At 36.4% G+C, this 19,908-nt stretch overlaps 1 protein-coding gene across 10 annotated transcripts in view; it reads left to right on the forward strand.

Moving 5' to 3' along the window:
* LOC119244752 (armadillo repeat-containing protein 3-like) overlaps positions 1-19,908 on the forward strand; it is a 63,629-nt gene that overhangs the window by 22,763 nt on the left and 20,958 nt on the right. For 8 of the 10 annotated variants that reach the window (XR_008551825.1, XM_054695139.1, XM_037510711.2 and 5 more), the window contains 7 exons: positions 1,583-1,766; positions 7,096-7,248; positions 7,345-7,450; positions 10,298-10,408; positions 15,442-15,691; positions 16,009-16,145; positions 17,180-17,348. Coding sequence is in view for 9 of the 10 variants with exons in the window: in XM_054695139.1 (XP_054551114.1) it covers positions 1,583-1,766; positions 7,096-7,248; positions 7,345-7,450; positions 10,298-10,408; positions 15,442-15,691; positions 16,009-16,145; positions 17,180-17,348 (1,110 nt within the window). In the remaining variant the exon portion in view is untranslated. The remainder of the gene's footprint in view (positions 1-1,582; positions 1,767-7,095; positions 7,249-7,344; positions 7,451-10,297; positions 10,409-15,441; positions 15,692-16,008; positions 16,146-17,179; positions 17,349-19,908) is intronic. The other 2 variants (XM_037510710.2, XM_054695142.1) reach the window with 1 other exon arrangement.

The raw sequence follows: 19,908 nt of genomic DNA on the forward strand, positions 1-19,908 counted from the left end.
TAGAATAATTATTTAAATCATCTAGGTTTCTCTAAAAAGTTAAAAATAGAACTGGAATATAATCCAGCAATTTGACTTCTAGGTATTTATCTGAATGAAATGAGAGCACCAAATATCAGAAACTTATGTGCACATGTCTTTTGATGGGTGAATGGACAAAGAAAATGTTATAGATAGATTGATAGATAGATAGATAGATAGATAGATAGATAATTGTAATATTAATCCATGGTAACAAAGGACATCTTGTCATTTATACAATATGGATGGTCTTTGAGGATATTATGCTAAGTGAAATAAGACGGAAAGAGACAAATATGGTATGATCGAACATATATTTTGGAACTAAAACAATAGCAGCAGCAGCAACCAAGTTTCTGAATATTGAGAATAGATTGTTAATCGCCAGAGGCAGTGCAGAGAGGTGTAGGTTGGACAAAATGGTTGAAGGCTGTCAGAAGGTACACATTTCCAATTAAATAGGTTCTGAGTAACTGAGAGAGTAGATATTAAAAGTTCTCATCAGCAGAAAAAAAGTTTTATAACTATGTACCATGACAGATGTTAACTAGAGTTTTTGTGGTGTTCATTTTGCAATATATATATATATATAAATACAAAATTCATTATGTTGTATACATAAAACTAATATATGTATGTGAACTACACCTCAACTTTTAAAATCTTCTGGTTTAGAAAAGCAGTGATCTGCTTTACTGTATTGATTTAAATGTATTATCTAAAAATACCTTTTCAGAAACATCTAAAATGTATTTGATGAAATATCTAGATACCATGGTCTAGCCAGGTTAAAACATAAAAATTAACTATCGCAAGTTTGTTCCTTGTCAACTTGACACCCATACAACAAAGACAGTAGCGAGACCCCATGTCCACCTGACCTTTCCCCAGAGGAGGATGCAATGTGCTTGAATCAGATATACTCTTCACCTTGATATCTTGTAACTTATATACCATGATGTAAAATTAATAAAAATACTATTTTATAGCATCAGTACATCTTCTGTTGCATAAGAGGATAAGAGAGGGAGAAAAAAGGAGTTCCTATCCACACATGTACATTCATAACAAAATTAAGAAGAAATACTCATGGCAATTACAGTTCTCTCGTCTATACATTTACAATTATACAATTACAGTTCTCTTCTTCCTATACCCATTCCATATTCCCTTTGCCTGAGCAAGTATTTCGACTTATCTTCATTCTTTATCTGTAGGGTGACCCAAACCTTTATTCCTGAAGGTTATTGGGACAGTGTAGTCTAGATCACATTGTTGTAGTTGTCTAAACAACTTCATTTGGCTATCCTCACTGGAAGTTTCCAGTAATTATTTCCTACCTATAAAACATTTTGTGGTTGGGGGAAATGAGAAAAGATGAGACAAATGGTTAGGGACAGTGATGTCACTTTAATAAACACAACTGCTTTCTTGGGCCTCTGTCACAACAAAATTACTTACATTATATTCTGACTGACCTCAGTTCCTCCTGTGGTAAATTTTGAGGGTATAAATTTCTTTTAGTGCAATTCTCTACAGTTGTGTTTACTTTTATTATTAGGACTTGAATGACCTTCATATAGAAGCACTGTTAGTGATAGCCAACTGCCTTGATGATATGGATACCATGGCGCTGATTCAGCAGACGGGGGGTCTTAAGAAGCTCCTGACATTTGCAGAAAACTCTGCAATTCCTGATATTCAGAAGAATGCAGCAAAAGCAATCACTAAAGCTGCATATAATTGTATGTCTCATTTTATACAAACTAAGCATACATGTTCTTGATTTTGATTGGTATTATTAAACAGTAGAGTATTTGTCTGCGTTTATATGACCATTTGAGAGCAGTACTATACATATTAAGGCCAAATTCATCTCAATGCTGATGGGTTAATGTAGAGATTGTTTTGTCAAGGATATAATTATTTCTATTTTATTTAACTATAATCCTATCATTTTAAAAAATTTATTCCTAAGTTATTTTTTAAGCCCTTATTTCTTTTGATCTTGCAGTTACACAGATGGTATGTGCTGTTTGTGAGTCTCAAAGAGTTATTTCAATAAATCCACATTTGGAATGATATCTATATAGTAATTTCAAGTTTCAGCTAGAGACTAGCAGTTCCATGTTATATAACTTTGAAAAATATGTTCATACTACATACATAACACAGTTTCATTTCAATGGCAAGATATGTTGACATGAATCTGTAAAATGTGAGAAATCAATTACATCATAAGCACTGAAGATGAAATCATAGTTTTTATTTATATTTGGAGTATTTTATTTAAAAAAAGACATGATTGTGTTCCCTCTTCCAATAACTCCTCTTATAAATTTATAGATTAAATTTTATAGTAAAATCTTATAGATTTTACTAGTCTAAATTACTTTATATTCTAAACATATATACTCACATCTGTATATATGTCTATGTGTGTATTATAGGAAACATTTCCTTTGCAACCCCTAGTGGATTTCCTCAAGGCTAAGTTTGAATGCAGTAAGCCAAATTTCAGTCTCATACAAAACTAGTATACAAGGATCTTATAAGTTATAATTTATGCCAAATTCATAGGCTATAAAATTAAGATTTTTAATATTGGAAAAAGTTGCTTATATTATTCTATCAAATATTGGGTTGTCGGAAAAGTCATGACCCATTTTGCTAATCAAATATGTCATGACTTTTCCAACAGCCTACTAACTTAAACCTTATACTGTCCTATTTGCCATCTAGCTCCAGATCCTTTCAGCTATTTTAACTCAAAAGACAAGACAATGGGAAAACATGTGACAAGGTCAAACCTAAATATTTTGCATATCTCAGCTTCTCTTTGGTCTAGTGTTTCTGAGCCATTTTCATATTGTTCAGCCCTGTTATCTATGATAGGACTCAAGAGTAGAAAGAGCACTGGGTAGTTTCTGGTGTTCAAGTTCTACTGCTAGCACTGCAATGACCTAGGCATGTGACTATGAGTGAGTTATAACTTCTGTGGACCTATTTATTAATTCATTTGTTAATAATTTAGTAAGCCCCCGGTTTATGTCAATAAACAGGTAAATATACAGGCAATCACAAGATGGTGTTAATGGGCTTGATGATGGAAGAACAGGATCACCCTGTTATTAGGGTTATTAGGGCCACCTAATACGGACTTGGGTCAGATAAGTTTTTTTGGATAAGGTGATTTACAAGTGAGGGCTGAGAGGAAATCATAGAAACTGAGTTTGCAAAAAAGGTCCTGGTGGAATCCGGGAGGGTCAGCAATGCTCCAAGAAGAAACTGTGTATAAAGGCCAGAGGAGGGATGGAAAGTAGAAGGTTTCCTAATTGCAAAGTGTAGAGATTGGAAACGTAGAGACTAGACACAAAAGGATCTGGAGGGGGCTTGCTGCAGTAATCTAGGTGAGAGGTGAAGATATCCTGAAACAACTAAAGGGTGGTTAGGACAATTGTTTGACAGACCCAGGAAGAACCCAGAAGAGTAGGGGGAAATTCCTTTCCTCCCCTACAATATATTGGCATGTACCCATCTACATGATTACTTTCCAATTTTGTTTTCTTTTCCTCATAATGATAAATTTACCTAGACAGACCCCAACTAGTCCCATCTTTCTTTAGACTTGCTTTCTTTTCAGATCTTACCTGTATTTTTTTCATCTAATCCATTTTATAGTAACCGTTGCTTGACCTGACCTTGACTGGGGAACAAGCCTGGTCAACATAACGAGACGGCCTTAGTTTATATATTAGCAACAATCAATAAACTCTAAAAACTTAGTGAGGTTTAACTAAGTATTTCTGTATGGGAAGCAAATAATCTTGAAGAAGTTTTGAAATAACTTTCCACAGAAAACTCCATTCAGAAGTTTTAGGGTTTTAATATATTGCTCATTGTACTGTTAAGAACAATATAGTCATCAGTATTCATTTACAACGTTTTCTCTTTACTTTCCTTCATCATCAGACATTTTAATATCCTTTATAATGCATGTCATTGTGTCAAAAATGCGGTGGAAAAAACACATACTACACAGTCTTTAATTTTCTTTGTTGAGTAAAGTTTTAACATGCCTCCCCATTGTGGAAATCCCAAATCAGAGTGCCTTTGACATTGAAAGAAGGAAGGTGTTAATTACCATGTTGCCATGAGGTTTATGAACTGGCATTAACATCTCAGCAGGAGCAAAGGTAGCACAATAGCAACTTCCTAGAATGAGTGAAGAAATGCATCATTGCATGCAGATTTATTTTCAGTTATAAAACCTAACACTTTTTTTATTTTTGTGATGCTGAATAAATGTTATTTTTAGAGAACATTACTCTCTTAGTAACATAATTACCTTGCCATCTTCATTATCTGTGTAATTAAAACATAAATACTTCTTGGTGTAGCAGTTCAGTGAAGGTACATGGTTAATATGTTAATTCATCTTATAAATCTCTTATAACCACTCAGCAGTCAGCGCTTTTGAGGTTTGGTGAACACAGCTGGACTTTTGAGAACACTCCCAGAAGAGCTGAGTAACTAATTGCCTGTAGTATTTAAGTTATTTTTATAAATCTTGAGTAACTTAGCCAGTGTTAGTTATGACCAGATCTCTTGGCATACATCTGTGTATCAGATGAACAAAGGCCAACAGCATTTGCAAATATGGTGAAATCTGAACTTGCTACTACCTCTATCAAAGAGAGATTTTTTAAAAAACATTGTTAAAAGAAGACAGAAGTCAGATGTTAAATTTAAAATAGATACCTAGTGCAATAAATCCTGTACATAATTCTGAGAAAAAAATTAGCTTAAAAATGTTTAAGTAATGGGGGCCTCCCCGGTGGCGCAGCGGTTGAGTGCTGGGTTGTGAAGCTGCCTGCGACCTCTGCGGCGCCGGTTCGATCCCCGGCTGCTCCCCGGCCACCAGAGGAGGGTCCCACATGGTGCGCAGACCCCTCCTGCTGCCCGCTGCTCCTCTCAGCAGTGTGCTTCTGTCCTTCTGCCTGCTCTGCTCCCCGCTCTGACTCTGGTGAATTCTCTCACCCTCCTCTGACTGTACCCAGTGCATGTATAAACAAAACAAACAAATAAATAATAAAAAAAAAATGCCTCTATAAAAAAAAAAATGTTTAAGTAATGAATTGTTTTCACATGAAGATGTTATCTAAATTAGTATCAATGTTTTTGCAAATTTTAATGCTACAAAGTATTCTTATATAAATATCCTAAGAACATATATCACACTCATCTTTTTTAATTATGTAAATTGACTTTATGAAGGTAAGTTAATGGAAAAATCAAACCTATGACAGTTTTTTGAATGATATGCAAATTAAAACCACATTGAGATACCACCTTATACCAGTAAGAATGGCACATATAAAAAAAAAACAACAACAAATGTTGGCAAGGATGTGGTGAAAAAGGAGCTCTCCTTCATTGCTGGTAGGAGTGCAAACTGGTCCAACCACTATGGAAAGCTGTCTGGAGGTTCCTCAGTCTACAAAAAATGGAGTTACCATTTCAGTCTACTAAAAATTCCATTACTAGGGATCTACCCAAAGGACACAAAAACATTGATTCAAAAGAACACCTGTACACCTATGTTTATTGCAGCATTATTTACAATAGGTAAAACCTGGAAGCAACACAATTGCTCAAAAATAGGTGACTGGATCAATAAGATGTGGCAGATATACACAATGGAATATTATTCAGCAATCAAAAAAGATAAACTCATGCCATTCACAGCAACATGGATGGAACTAGAAGGAATTATGCTCAGTGAAATAAGCCAGAAGGAAAAAGTAAAATATCAGATGGTTTCACTTACAGCAGGAATATAGGGGAACCCAATAAGACAGCTGTGTAAAAAAATAAAAGTACAAAACACAACAAAGCAAAAACGGACAATTACAAACCAGAGACATCCTGCAGGGGAGGAGGAGGAGCAGGAGGTGAAGGAGGGAGGAGCCCAGGGGACTGAGGTGATGGTGCACGGGTGCATTGGTGAAGGAAACTCTATGGGGACGACACCTGAGGGGGTGGGGGGGATGCAAATATTGTTTAAAAATGAACAATGATGTAAAATTAAAATATAAATAAATAAAAGTTTTTTATTTATAAATAAATTAGTAAGGAATTATTTGTAAGCTTGTCAGACTAGTCTTTGTCATCTTTTATAACATTAAAACTGTTTGCTTAATTTTTTCCAATACATTCTTTTAATAAATAATAACTTATTTGTAATTAACTATAGGACACAAGACAAAAAATTAGGTTTTAATGTTCTAGTTTAGCTTAATGCAATCTTTGCTTTAGTAGCAAGATTGTCATTTATTAAAAAAATACCAAATTAAAAGAAAATAATTTAGGTAACAAAAAGAAAACTAAAAATATTTTGATTCTTAATTTAGTGTTTTATAATGAGGTGAATAGCATGGTATGTATTAAATTATATTCTCAAAAAATAATGTTAAAGTGTATTTAGATTATGCTTATGGTAATTCAACAGTTAAAAAATTTATTTCAACTTCTGCTCTGTCAGCATATAATGTAATTTAGGAGGTAATTGTGGTTTCTTTGATGTAAGATTATAAATTCCTTAAGACAGAATCATATTCATTTTCACTTTCTCCTCTTGAGTATCCAGCTTACCAGTTCTTACTCTAAGTAGTTCTTCAAATTTTGGGTTTTGTATTTTAAATAAACGTCAGATAAACAGGATTTTTAGCCTTCATGAGAAGATAGCATGTGTGACTACACCACCATTCAGGAAATAATGATTAGTGTTAAATAAGTTCTTGTAAACCTGAGACTTGCCACTTTCCTATAATATTTTCTTTGCTGTAGTATTGGTATCATATATAGGAATAAAAAAATTCAATATGCATATTTGTTTTGCACAGTTGCTATGCTCTAAAGGTTAAATACGTATATATATATATATATATATTAGTTTACTTGTCACTAAGTTAGAAAATAGTTTGAATTCCCATCGTATTTTGATTGAGGAGGAGGTATACTCCATAATTTTTACAGAAAAATTCTAATATTTTTTCTTTTGGATGTTGAAAGCTGAAAATAGGAAGTTTTTTCATGAACAAGAGGTTGAAAAGTGCCTTATAGCCCTTTTGGGTTCTGAAAACGATGGAACTAAAATTGCTGCTTCCCAAGCAATTTCAGCAATGTGTGAGAATACGGATAGCAAAAAGGTTTTCAATACCCAGGGTAAGCAAGCCAGAAAACCCTATTTTGAACATTTTTAAGTTACCATTTTCTTGTTTACATGGATGTTTGTAAAGTCACCTTTAATTTTTTCCAAAGGGATTCCACAGCTAATTCAGTTGCTGAAAAGTGACAATGAAGAGGTCGGAGAAGCTGCAGCTCTTGCCCTGGCTAACCTGACCACCTGCAGCCCTGCTAATGCAAAGTAAGTGCCAAGTACTGACTTGCTATGGGTTGACCACAGACCAAGAGACCAAAATGTTCTTATCCACAGGAACAGGAAGTTATACTAGAAAAAAGTGAACTGTTTATGGCAAGGCCACTGTCCTTTAGGGGAGGGCAGGAGATGATCACCTCCCTAGTGTCAACCAGCATTCAAATGCTAAACTCCCCAGAAACACCCTCAGAGATACTCAAAAATAATGTTTTACCTGCTGCCTGGGTCAACTTTCCCAGTCAAGTTAACACATAAAATTAACCATCACATGGAGCTAGAAGGGATCATGCTCAGCGAAATAAGTCAGAAAGAAAAAGAAAAATACCGGATGGTCTCACTCGTAGCAGGAATTTAGAAAACCTAAATAAGAGACCAGGAAAAAGACTAATCAATACAAAGTAAAAATCAAAATCAACAAGCAACTATAAACCAGAGACACACTACGGGTGGGGGTGGGAGGGGCGGGGAGAGAAAGAACTAGAGTCAAAATAAGGGGGTGGTGGTGCAATTGTATGAGGAATATAACCAAAATGAAAATGCATACATTGTGCAAAGATGAAAAAAGATGTAAGAATTATATAAAATAAAATATTTAAATAAAAACATTAACCATCACAATACGTTAACAAATTTCATGTTATTTTATGGAATTGTGGCCCATCACATATTCCATTTTTTGACTTCTTTCCTTCCTTTACTTCCATACAAATATTTTAGAGGTTTTCCTTAAAGGAATGACTAAAAATCTTAACAATGCAAAATAAAAACATAGTTGAAATATACAAGCACCAAAACAAAATTATTTTCCTTTAATAACTACAATCTTTGACACAGTAATTTTCTAAATCCAGGATGATCATAATCCCTATGAAAACACACACATTTTAGAATATTGAGTTATAGTAAGTAGCATTTTTAAAAATAGCACATTCAGTGATTTTTCCAGTATAGTAATGCCAGTGCAAAGATCTTATCTAAAACACATCTATCTCAGTGCATCTAAATTTATATAGTATCTAGAATATTTTAATAGGCCTCCAGAATATATTGATGTTTTGATTTGATGTGAAATTTCCTGTATATGGTTTCACAGTTATATATAAACTCATAGGAAAAGGATGATAAGTTCCAAAGGAGTCTACCTTTAAATTCTCTTTCAAGTTAATTATCTATTTCACAGATTTTTCTCATCTGAAATCCATTTTAGCATCATAGAAAGGTCAATTAAGACTAAATGATGCCTGACTTTTCTTCTATGACAATCTACTTCGGCCTGAGGTGGGTGTTAGAAAATCAGAATGTTGCTTTTTCATCTTACAGAAGAAATAAGGGAAGAAGGCAAAAACCTAGCACTAATGCCTTCCAAGTATATTTGATACCCGTTTGGATACCTGAAATTGCTAGTCTGATTTTTTTAAATGCAGTTATGTATTTTGAATATTAATTTTGCTTGTTAGAATGTAACCCCCAGGCCACCCTTATAGTTTTTGTGGAAGATTTTCAACTTCAATGATAAATGTCACCTTAAGTAGTGTCTAAAGGTCTTACCTAGTTAGTATTTTCTGGAATACCAACCTATCTATATTCAAGTTTTCTGGAGAGTTAATCATTTTGAAAGAGGGAAAAAATAAAACACCTCTTAAAGTTGGCAAAGTACTAGGACACTCTCTGTCTGAGAACAGATGGCTATATACCTTGTGATTACCAGAGATGTGTACTATCACTCTTTGAAAATAAATTTTAACATCTGTTCTAGGTCTGATATGCACAGATTTACTGGATAAAGTAGGACTTTTACTTGATTTACTTGATAGATCTGATATGACAGATTTACCTGTCACTTAGAATATGTAAAGAAATACAACCAAAGGCAGTCTCCTGAGAAGTCCAAACTCATGTTATAGACTTGATATATCCATTGGATGTAATACTGCTGAAGTGGTATAATTGTCTTTGTTGTATGAAGTTTTTTCACCGGGAAAATGTTTTTGGAGCTTTTCATTTTCCCTTATAACAGTAAGAAGAACTGTGTCTTTTTACTGCCCCCTAGTGGCCCTTTAAGATGGAAGTTGGGGGAGGGGCTGACAGGTAAGGGAAGGATTGCAGTGTTTATGAATGAAACACTCACTAATTTAATGTTAAACTCTCTCCAGTGAGTCTAAAATAATATTTTAAAACATTATTCAATTGTTAGAGCCTTAGTTCCTTCTCTGCCTGATGAAATGTTGTTGTTATAAACATAGATTTTACTGGATTGGAAAACATCAGAGTGAATTTGAAGAAATAGAGAAATATATTGAATGGATTTTGCAGTTAATCAAGTTGATTCTACATCTTGATTTTGTGTCCATTGGTAGCTAGTTTGCCTTTACAAACAGTGTCATTCTACTAGCTATCCGTTTTGTGAGGCTAGGTGAATAGGAATATGATGTCACAGTAATTGTAGCATAAAAGCATATTCTGAAAGTCTCAAAATCAAGCCTTCTAAGGAACATCAATATGGCAACAACAACGAGGTTTCACATAATTTTAAAGACTTCTTTAAAGTTTGCAATTTATTTTCATCATTATGTGCATTGAACCCTTATTCTAATCATTTGCCTGAAATTAATTGCAGCTCTCTCCCTTACTACTAAAATGCTCCTTTAAATAATATTTCCTTAAAAAAAGAAAATTCCCTTGGCTATTTTTGTCAGTCCTGGAGTTCATCCAGAGTTCGGGGCTACGTATCCCAGGCTTATGCAGCTGTGGGGCAACAGTGGGGTAGTAATTTTAGACTCAGAAAGGGATCAATTTAATGAGCACACTTGACTTCTTGGATCATTACCTTTGTAGAAAAAGTGAGTGGAATGAGAGTCGGGAATCCTGTTTCCAGTGTCCCAAATCTGGCTGTGGTAACCAGCCTGTTTATCATAAAGGACAAGGTCCTCTGCTCCCCGCACACAGGTAATTCTAAGCCTAGGTAATTCTAAGGCTGGCCAACCCTGAGTCAGCTGATTGTACCTCCCTAACCACTTGCAGGGCGCCTGCCATCAACATGCCTTCTTTAGTGTGACAGACCTCATGAAGACATGAAAAGTCCTGCTGGGGGGAATGGTTGTAATCACCAGAACCAGGTTCTGGTTGCCAACATTGCCATCTGCTCCCCCGAGTCCCACATATTACCCTGTGTGTGAGCTCCGTTAAACAGATTGATGTGCTGCCCAAGGTCACCCTTGAGTCATGTAACCAGCTCTACAGATGAGCTAAATGTGAATCTCCAAACTGCAGCAAGGACCAAATTCTGACAGGTACAACCGGTATGACATTCATATTGCTAAGAGGTTTACAGTGCAAACTTCCATTTCTTCAGTTCCATATGGAAATTAATTCCCTACATAATTAGGCAAGGGGGGGTTGAACTGATTCAAGAGCAGCTATTTTTTTTAAATAAGTGAGGATCATCATAAAGGCCTTCACATTGAGAAGGCTGAGGAGGAAGGGAGAGGCAAAGGTTGGTTGAAGAGGTGGCAGGGGAAGCAGGAAGAGGCAGACACTTTTGGTGTAAATTTATGGAGCTACCTGGTGATTTTTATCTTACGGTTTTGCTTTTTCATTTCTCTACAAGTGTTTCTATATGATAACAATCCTCCTTCCAGGGTTTGCTTTAGTTTCAATGCCTGAAACTCTGAAATATCCATGTTTTAAAAGAAGTCTAAAGCAGTTGAATAATCTGAATCCCCTGCACACTGTCTAATGTCAGTATATTTTCTGGCACTGCCTCTTCTACAGCTTCCTTATCGACTGGCACTGATTCAGAAGTGCTCATCTCCATTAAGTCATCTTCTGCTAATTCCTCTGGTGGGGTTTCTACTCATCTATTAGTGTCCCGCACAGTTCAAGCCCATGTTCAAGAAACAACCGTGTATTGATTTTCTCAGCACCAGGGCAATAAATAAGACTCAAATAATGCCTCAGAGAGCAGGTGCCAGGTGCAGACATATCATGCAGGTGTGAGTGGTGAACTCGGGGGGGGCATGAAGGATGTGGGTGACTTCACAAAGAGGACAGTTGAGCCGGTTTGGAAGGCAAACTAGAGTTCCTCAGGCAGAGGTGTGGATAGGGGAAGGGAAGGGGGTTTCGAGCAAGAGGAACATGAGTGCCAAAGCACACAGACATGAAATCGCAGAGTATTTTCAGTGATTTGGAAATAGACACTGTGTGTAATTGATTTCTACTTAACAATATTCTAGTGCCCAAGATGTGAATGCTTTTGCACTGTGGAGTTAGGGGACTAACATAAAAATTATGTTGAATTTCTTTCCAGCCAAGTTCTCTGAAATATTCCTTCAAGTTTATTACTGTTGTCTGAACATTTGTGCCAAAACATTTAAAAAAAAAAAAGAAAGAAAAAGAAAAAAACATATGTTTAGTAAAGGACTGCTCTGAGCTCATGTAAAGTAGAACCCTGACTCAGTTTTGGGGTGAAAGTATGCTTCCTTGAGGGAGAGATATTTATACCAGACCTTGAAAGCTGAATGGAATTTATCCAAGGGGAAGAGGTGTCAGGAAGTGGAACAGCACAGGAGAGGCACTGAGGTGAGACAGCGAGGTCACCAGCGAGGCCACCAGCGAGGCCTCAACACTGAGACAGGAAGGAGGTAGTGGTGGGGCTGGTGTGGGGCTGGTGAGGAAGGCGGGTCCACTCTCACAGGGCCTTGGACGCCATGGGGGAAATTTGGGGTTTCATCCTGAGCAATGGGAAACCATGGAAGTTTCAAATAGGAGGTAAACATGATTACATTCATTATTTTAAAACTCAGTTTTGTTGTGAGATGGAGAAAGGATTAAAAGAGGAGAGGAGAGACCTGTTAGGAGAGTGTATCAGTCCACAAGAGAGGGTGCTGGTTTGGATTTGGTGGGTGAAATGGATATGGAGAAAAGGGGAAATAGAAGAAGTATGAAGGAGGAAAATAGGACTCTGTGATAAATTGGATACACATGACATGTCAAACCTCACTTCTGTTTACATGTATCAAATGGTATAAGCAGATGTTTTTATACATGCCTGTATTTGGTGTTTAGTCTTTTTCAGTTTACATGTTAAATTCTTATTTGATTTAACTCCATCTGGATGGAAGTTAATCATAGTAAATATTAGAAAATATTTTCAGATTATTGTGATGACATATGTCCCTCTAATTCTCATTTTGTAACAAAGCAGTTTGACTTCCGTCCCATTCATATGGGTAATGCTACACTAACCAGGGAAAAGTAAAACAGTATGTCTTGGGTTTGAAGAAAAATTAATGCAATTCTTTGGAAAAAATACAGAGTCTACACTCTAATTCTAGATATGAAATTAGTTTTTTTAAAACTATGAGCAGTAGCTTGATTTTTTTCACTATGTTAACTTAACCTCAGTTGTGCTTTTTACACTTAATCAGAGCTGCACGCAGGGACTCACAGCAGACATATATATGACGCAAGTTGTGCTCCCAGCTGTGCATGTAGTGTTTGTCTTTTGATGATGGCAGTTATGTTCAATCTAGTAAAAGCTCTATTCCACTGTGTACTAGAAACTCTGGATTTTTAAACAGCTATATTCTTTAAGTAAATCCCTTTACTGCCTCCATAAAGAGCAAAGAAAAGAGCAGAAGATACAGAAATGAACCAAGGCCAGACACAACCCCAGTAAAAAGGCTGTATGTAGAGATACACCTGATGAAAATTCCTGGATCTCATGACTCAATTTTAATAGAGAAGCGCAAATGATGGAGTGTGATCCTATGCACTGAAATTTCCCCAAAACTTCCTGATTCACAAAAACACTAAGTCTCTGATATTTAAGTATGCATTTACCTAAAATACTCTGGCTTCTGTCAAACATGCCCTTGAATTACCTCCATTGTATACTCTTAATTTACCATCCAAGACATTTTTACAAGTGAACATTATCAAAGAAAAAAACCACTAAGTAATAAAGGAACTGTGCATTGTTTATAATGATGAAAATCTACCAAGTGTTTGGTTTAAGGTACTGATTGCATTAATGATTGAATAGCAAGTGAAAGGAAAACAAGATTTTTTAACTAAAGAGTTAAGGGCATAGTAATTATAAGAAAGCATAACTTAAATTCTTGCTGGCAAGTATTTTAAAATTCAGTGTTTCAACTCTTTAAAAATTTGAGAATTTTTTATAAACTGTTATGTTAAAACCTCCAAATGTTCCCTTATTCATAAAATCAAGTGACCTTCAAGTCAATTTATAATGTAAGAGAAATTAAAAGTAAAATTATCTTGAGTGTTTATTTTATCCCCCAGGAAAGGAAATTTAATGCGGGCCCCTTATCACATTGAGATATAGGACCTTCCATTATTTTTATATACAAGCTATCTAACTGAATTTTAGTTTTAAGGGATGCCTTTCCAGAGAGAAAATGGGAATGCCACAGGAAGGACTAAGTACATGCCAAGGACTGAAATATGGGAGAAATGGAACTGGGTACCAATTTTGCCTGGTATCAAGACATGGTGTATTTCTGGGAGCAGTCATATAAGCCAGGGTGGACGTTTCATTTAAAGCTAACACCATCTGAGCCCCTCATTCCAGAGCTGCCCACTCTAATCTTTGGTAACCAACATGGCCATGCTGGAGCCTCTGCGCATGCACATCCAGAGTCGGGGGGGGGGGGTGTCATGCAGGCCCTCTTCGGCCCTCTGCATTCCACCAACACCATCGTGCAGAGGCAAGGCAGCTCTGGCCTACCCAATCCCTGCTGTTCTGGCTCCTTCAAGACCTGGTTAGTTGTATAATTACAGCTTCCTTTCACCTATAGCTAACAATCTCCTGATAGAGATTTTATTTGTGGTCTGCTCTCTGATGGATAGCCGTGATAACTTCTGTTCTTGACGTTGCCAATTCTTATTCACAAACAGAAAATGTCAGCATAGTATGAAATTCAATCTAACTTCATCAGAATCCAGGGGATGGTCTAAATCAAACAGCACCAATTTTTTCAATTTTGGTTGTTAATATGATCCTAAATGCAAATATGTAAAGATGTTCAAATTACTGGAGTCTCAAGTTTTTATTGTCTTGATTACCTCTATTACCATGTTGATTTAAATGGATTTTTAACACATAACTTGAGATATTCTTGTAAAAACAGCATGCTATCTGTATTTTATTGCTTGGAACATCTCTTATTTGCATATAGTAGCTCCAAACATTACAGAATGTAATTATCTACATTTGTTAAAGTGATCTTTTAAAAATTTTTACTATTTTTTCAAGTAAAATGTATTTAAGTTATTACAAAGTAGTTAAGGTATTACAAAGCAAGGATATGGCACATGTGTTACTCTTAAAACTCTAGATTTTATAATTGTGAAAATTATTACTATAGCAATGGGTGACTGTACTCTTTATGCTGGAAATAGGAAATGTAACAACCGATATGCCTGTGTTACTAAATTATCTGTTTATATCAATATTATGATATTAATCTTTGATGTTTGATTTGTAAAAACAACACCATCACCAAAATGATTTTCTGGTTTCAAATGTGTTAACCTGCCTGCACTTGATGACCACAGTTGAAAAAGGATCATGGGCTAAAGAATTTTAAGTTCTCATGCTGACTCATTCTTCCTATTTAAAGTTTTGTTTTCTTTGGTTAGGAGTATTTTAGTAGACTTTCATGCTCCATTAAATATAATGCTCTATTTCATGTAACTATCACTAAGTTTACAAATGAACAGAAATAGTAGGGTTTCTAAGAAGCAGTCTATACGTTTTTCCATAACCCCAGCTATAAAAGTACAAAAAGAATTTTGAAAATTCTTTCATGCCTGCCATGCTCCCAGATTCCTTTTAATTCTGGATCCATCTCATTGAAACTAATTTAATTTACTTCTAAAATTAATTTATGTACTCATTTCTTTATAAACTTTGTCATATGCACCAAGATAGTTTCACCTCTCCTTCGTGTGCCCAGCGCTGTTGCAGAAGCTGATGGAATTGGCCCATTAATAAACATCCTAGCCAGCAAACGAGATGGAGCCATTGCCTACGCGGCCACCGCCTTAACCAACATGGCCACGCTGGAGCCTCTGCGCGTGCACATGCAGACCCGGGGGATCATGCAGGCCCTCCTCGGCCCTCTGCATTCCGCCAACACCGTCGTGCAGAGCAAGGCGGCTCTGGCTGTTGCTGCCACAGCCTCCGACTTTGAGGCCCGGACAGAGGTGAGAGTTCTAGGAACATGGATTCTCTCATGTTCCCAGGCCACGCTTATGGGTGGACCACTTAGAAACAGTTTCAAGTGTTTGAACCAACCCGTCTTTCAAGTTTTTTAAGATTGGTGCAGCCTTTTACAAGACCAACTGGCGTTATCTGGCAAACAAGAGTCTACCCTGTAACCCTGCAATCCAGCAAGTCTCTTGCTGCTGTGGCTCTTTTCTCCATAGAGAAATCCTTTCACAATCAAATAATGAGATAGTTTAAAGCACAAAGGTTTACATTCTGTACACTTAATGCATCGCATTTTGGTGTCTACTTTCAGTTAAGAAATTTAGGGGGGCTGCAACCCCTGGTAGAGCTCCTGCGCTCCAAGAATAGCGAGGTCCGAAGGCACGCCAGCTGGGCTGTGATGGTCTGCGCCGGCGATGAATTGATGGCCACTGAATTTTTCCGGCTTGGGTGAGTGGGTGCTGTGTCAAGTTTCTGGCGCAGATGAAGAGCAGACAATGTAGCAACTCATGCTGCTGGCTCACAGAAAGTCAAAAAGGGTCTGCTCCTACTCGGAAGCATAATTCTTCCCTCTGGAAGGACTGCCTGGGGAAAAGGCACCCATGCCCCACCCCAAATGCCCCAGAGCTACCGCACCACCTTTGCAGAATCATATTCAGTATTTCTTTTTACACCTTTTCATCTTTAAATTTATTTTTACTAAAAAAATAATGAAAAATATTGAAGTAACCTGATTTATAATATTCTATAGGTGTTCATTGTACAGCATTACAATTCAGCATCTGTTCATAGGACACTGTGTTCACCACCCAAAGACCAGTTTCCATCCTCCAGCACACGACTGACTCAGTTTACCTGCTTGACCCACCCCTCCACGTTTTTCATCTTGATAAATGTTTCTCTTTCACTTCCCTTTGCTGTTGCGAAACACAATCCTGTTTGTGTCTTGACTTTCAAAGCTAAAATCAAAGGGATGATCCATGACTGCCATCTCCATTTTTCTCCTCCCCACCCGAACCTTTCCATCAGAATTTCAGCAGCATTTAGCTCCCTGACCAAACTCTTTCCTATCAGCAGATGAGCAAGTTGCCTCCAGCATGTCAGAAAAAAGGGTTTTAAGGTTTCACAGGTTTTAAGGTTTTTAAGGTTCACTCTATTTCTAACCATTTGTATTCTTTGTATAGACTGCCTGTTTGACTGAAAAAGTTGGATCTAATGTGGCTTCTGCTTTAAATGAAAATTTTTTTCTCCTGAAACTATCCCTTTCAACTGTTTTAATGTTTGTTACTACATGGCATATTGTTCCCAAAAAGGATTGATTTGTTTTCATAATTCTGTCATTATTACTTTATCTAAAAGGTTTAGGGATGGCTTTACAACTTTCATCTCAGTTCTTCTTTGAGATTTTTAGCCAAGTGCATAAATAAAAACTTAAGGTTGGGTTGCTTGTATAAAACAATTAGTGCTTTTTCTTTAATTGACAGAACTTTAGATATCCTTGAAGAGATTAATCTTTCAGTAACTCGACAAAATAAATTCAGTGAGGCAGCTTATAACAAACTGCTCAACAACAACCTGTCTCTGAAATATAGCCAGACGGGCTATTTGTCATCAAGTAATATAATTAGTGATGGATTCTATGATTATGGTCGGGTAAGTGGCAGCACTAAATTATATTTTAATGTGTGATAATTTCTTCTTTAATCACAATGCAACTACATTGCAATTTTATCACCAACTAACAATTTATCTTTTTTTAGACAGGAAATTGACAGAATTTTATCCTTCACTTTGTCCAGCTGTAACATTTTACTTCTGTATATGGTTCATTTTTTTTTTTAAGATTTATTTATGCATACAAGAACTGGGATACAGGCCAGTGGTGCAGGGGATAAGAAGATTCACCAGAGACAGAGTGGGGAGCAGAACAGGCAAATGGACTGAAATACACTGCTGAGGGAAACAGGGGGCGAGACAGCAGAGGTCTGCTGCGCCATGTGGGGATCGAACTTGAACTCATGCTGCAGAGGCTGCGGATAGCTTCACAGTGCTATGCTTAACCTTTGTATCACCAGGGAGGCCCTTCTGTACATAGTTTAAGCTGGAATCTGAATACTTATACTTAAATCAACTTACTAATGCTATTCTCAAGTTTCAGAGAAAATAAAAAAGAAGGGGCATTTTCAGTGTTAGGATTCTGTTATCTTAAGTGTTCTGGTTCAGAGATTAGAAGTGTATTTTTTTCATTTTGTTAATTATAGTCTTGGTGAAATTAATCAAATTATAATACTGGATTTAAAAATGTAATATAGAAGAATAGTATTTTGCTCAGCTGACTTTCCAATTATGGTTTTAAAAACATATAGTGTAATTCAATATTAGTGTTGAGAAATAGGAAACTCAAAATTTGAATCTTGAGGACTTTTCCACAGTGCTATTAAAGACAATGTTTTCTACTTCTTCTGGAAAACAAAAGCAGCAAAGAGAATTGGGGAAATTTTTAAGACCCACAAATCCCATTTTAGGCAAAAACACAACCTTCAAAAAAAAATTAAGGTTTACTAAAAGCGCCTAAGATCAGGGAGAAACTGCAGGAGAATGAATGTAAAGGGAAAAAATAGTTCAAAAGAATGATAGAGGGAATAGACAGATCTCAGAAAGCACAATCAAAAATACCTTCAGTTGATTCTTGAACAACAAGAGAGTAAGGTATGCTCACTGCCATGCTTAGTGGAAAATTCAGTTATGACTTAGCACTCCGTATCTGTGGCTTCTAATTGGGTAGGTTTAGATAACCATCATTGCGGATGATTGAACCCATGAATACCAAACCCCAAATGTAGAATCCAGTGACTAGGAAAAAAAAATGTCTGGATCTGCAGTAGTTCAAACCTGTGTTGTTCAAGGATCAACCGTACTTCCTGAGATGATGAGAAAATTCAGAGGTAGAAAGGTTATGTGCTTTGTCAGTCAGGTGGTGTAGGATTGAGAGAAAGTGGTAAGTCTGGCAATGGAAGCTCACCGCGAACAATTTGTTCAAAAAATCAGAAGAGACAGTCCTATAAAAGAAATATATAGCTTCATATTTGCAGGGAAAACTCTATCTTCGTAACAGAATTAGAGTTATTGTGAAAAATGAAAAACATCTATGTTACTGAACCAGTTTTCATTGCCCAGTAGGCATAAAAGCCAATGTTGTGGCACCAGATTTTGAAAAAGAGTGTTTTATTGGCAGGTCCATTGGCAAGGAGGCAAGAGGAAAATCTCAAATCTGCCTGCCTGGCCTGAAGCAGACCAGAGCTTTTGAAGAATTATGATTTGGATATTTGGATTATGGAGAATGGCAAATTATAATTCCAATTTAATTCCTAAATGGAGATCTTTATCCTCCCACTGGATTTTTCTCATTGTTGTGCTTTTCATTTTTTTAAAATTGCAGTGAACAAAAAAGACAAATATCTCTTATCCTATGGTACTAGTGAAGGGAGATACATGATTATATCACAGGGTTGAAATAAGATCTGTGGATGGAAGCAGTACAGCAGAAGCACTGTAAAGGAACTTTACAGTGATGGGGTTGGTGGTTGTAATTTTAGACATTGTGGTCAGTTAGACCTCACTGAGAGGATAATATCTGAGCAAAATCCTAAAGGAAATAAAATACTTAGGGGGAAGAGCTTTATAGCAGAGGAAACAACTAGTGCAGCAGATGTAAGATATAAACATGTTTGGCATATGGAAGCAACAGCAAATTCAGTGTAGCTAGAGCTGAATGAACCGAAGGGCAGGAGACTTGAGACTCTATCAGAGAAGGAGAGAGAAGTCTTCTAGAACATGGGAAGGATTTTGGCCTTTACTCTGAATGAAGTTGGAAACTATGGCAGAATTCTGGGCTCAGTGTCATCATCGATTTTACTTTAAAATGATTAGGATAACTATCTTGGATGAAAAAGGGATCCAACTGTAACTTGACTGGAAAAAGACCTCAGACTGTGTTCTGATCTAACTCTGTTCATCAGGCTGGTAGAATTATCAGTGCAGGACTTTGGCCCATTTTTAGACATCCTGATATTTGTCAACTAATATTTTATTTTTTACAGACAGTATGTTCTTCCTTTTGTATATAGATGGATTTACAAACTCAACTATTTTCAGGTGTCAAGGTGGTAATTGTGGTGAGAAACAACTGAGTATAAGCAATAGTGGTTGTAGG

Source organism: Talpa occidentalis, unplaced genomic scaffold, assembly GCF_014898055.3.
Source record: "Talpa occidentalis isolate TD23 unplaced genomic scaffold, MPIMG_talOcc4v2.1 talOcc4.14, whole genome shotgun sequence".
In the NCBI taxonomy this organism is placed as follows: domain Eukaryota; kingdom Metazoa; phylum Chordata; class Mammalia; order Eulipotyphla; family Talpidae; genus Talpa; species Talpa occidentalis.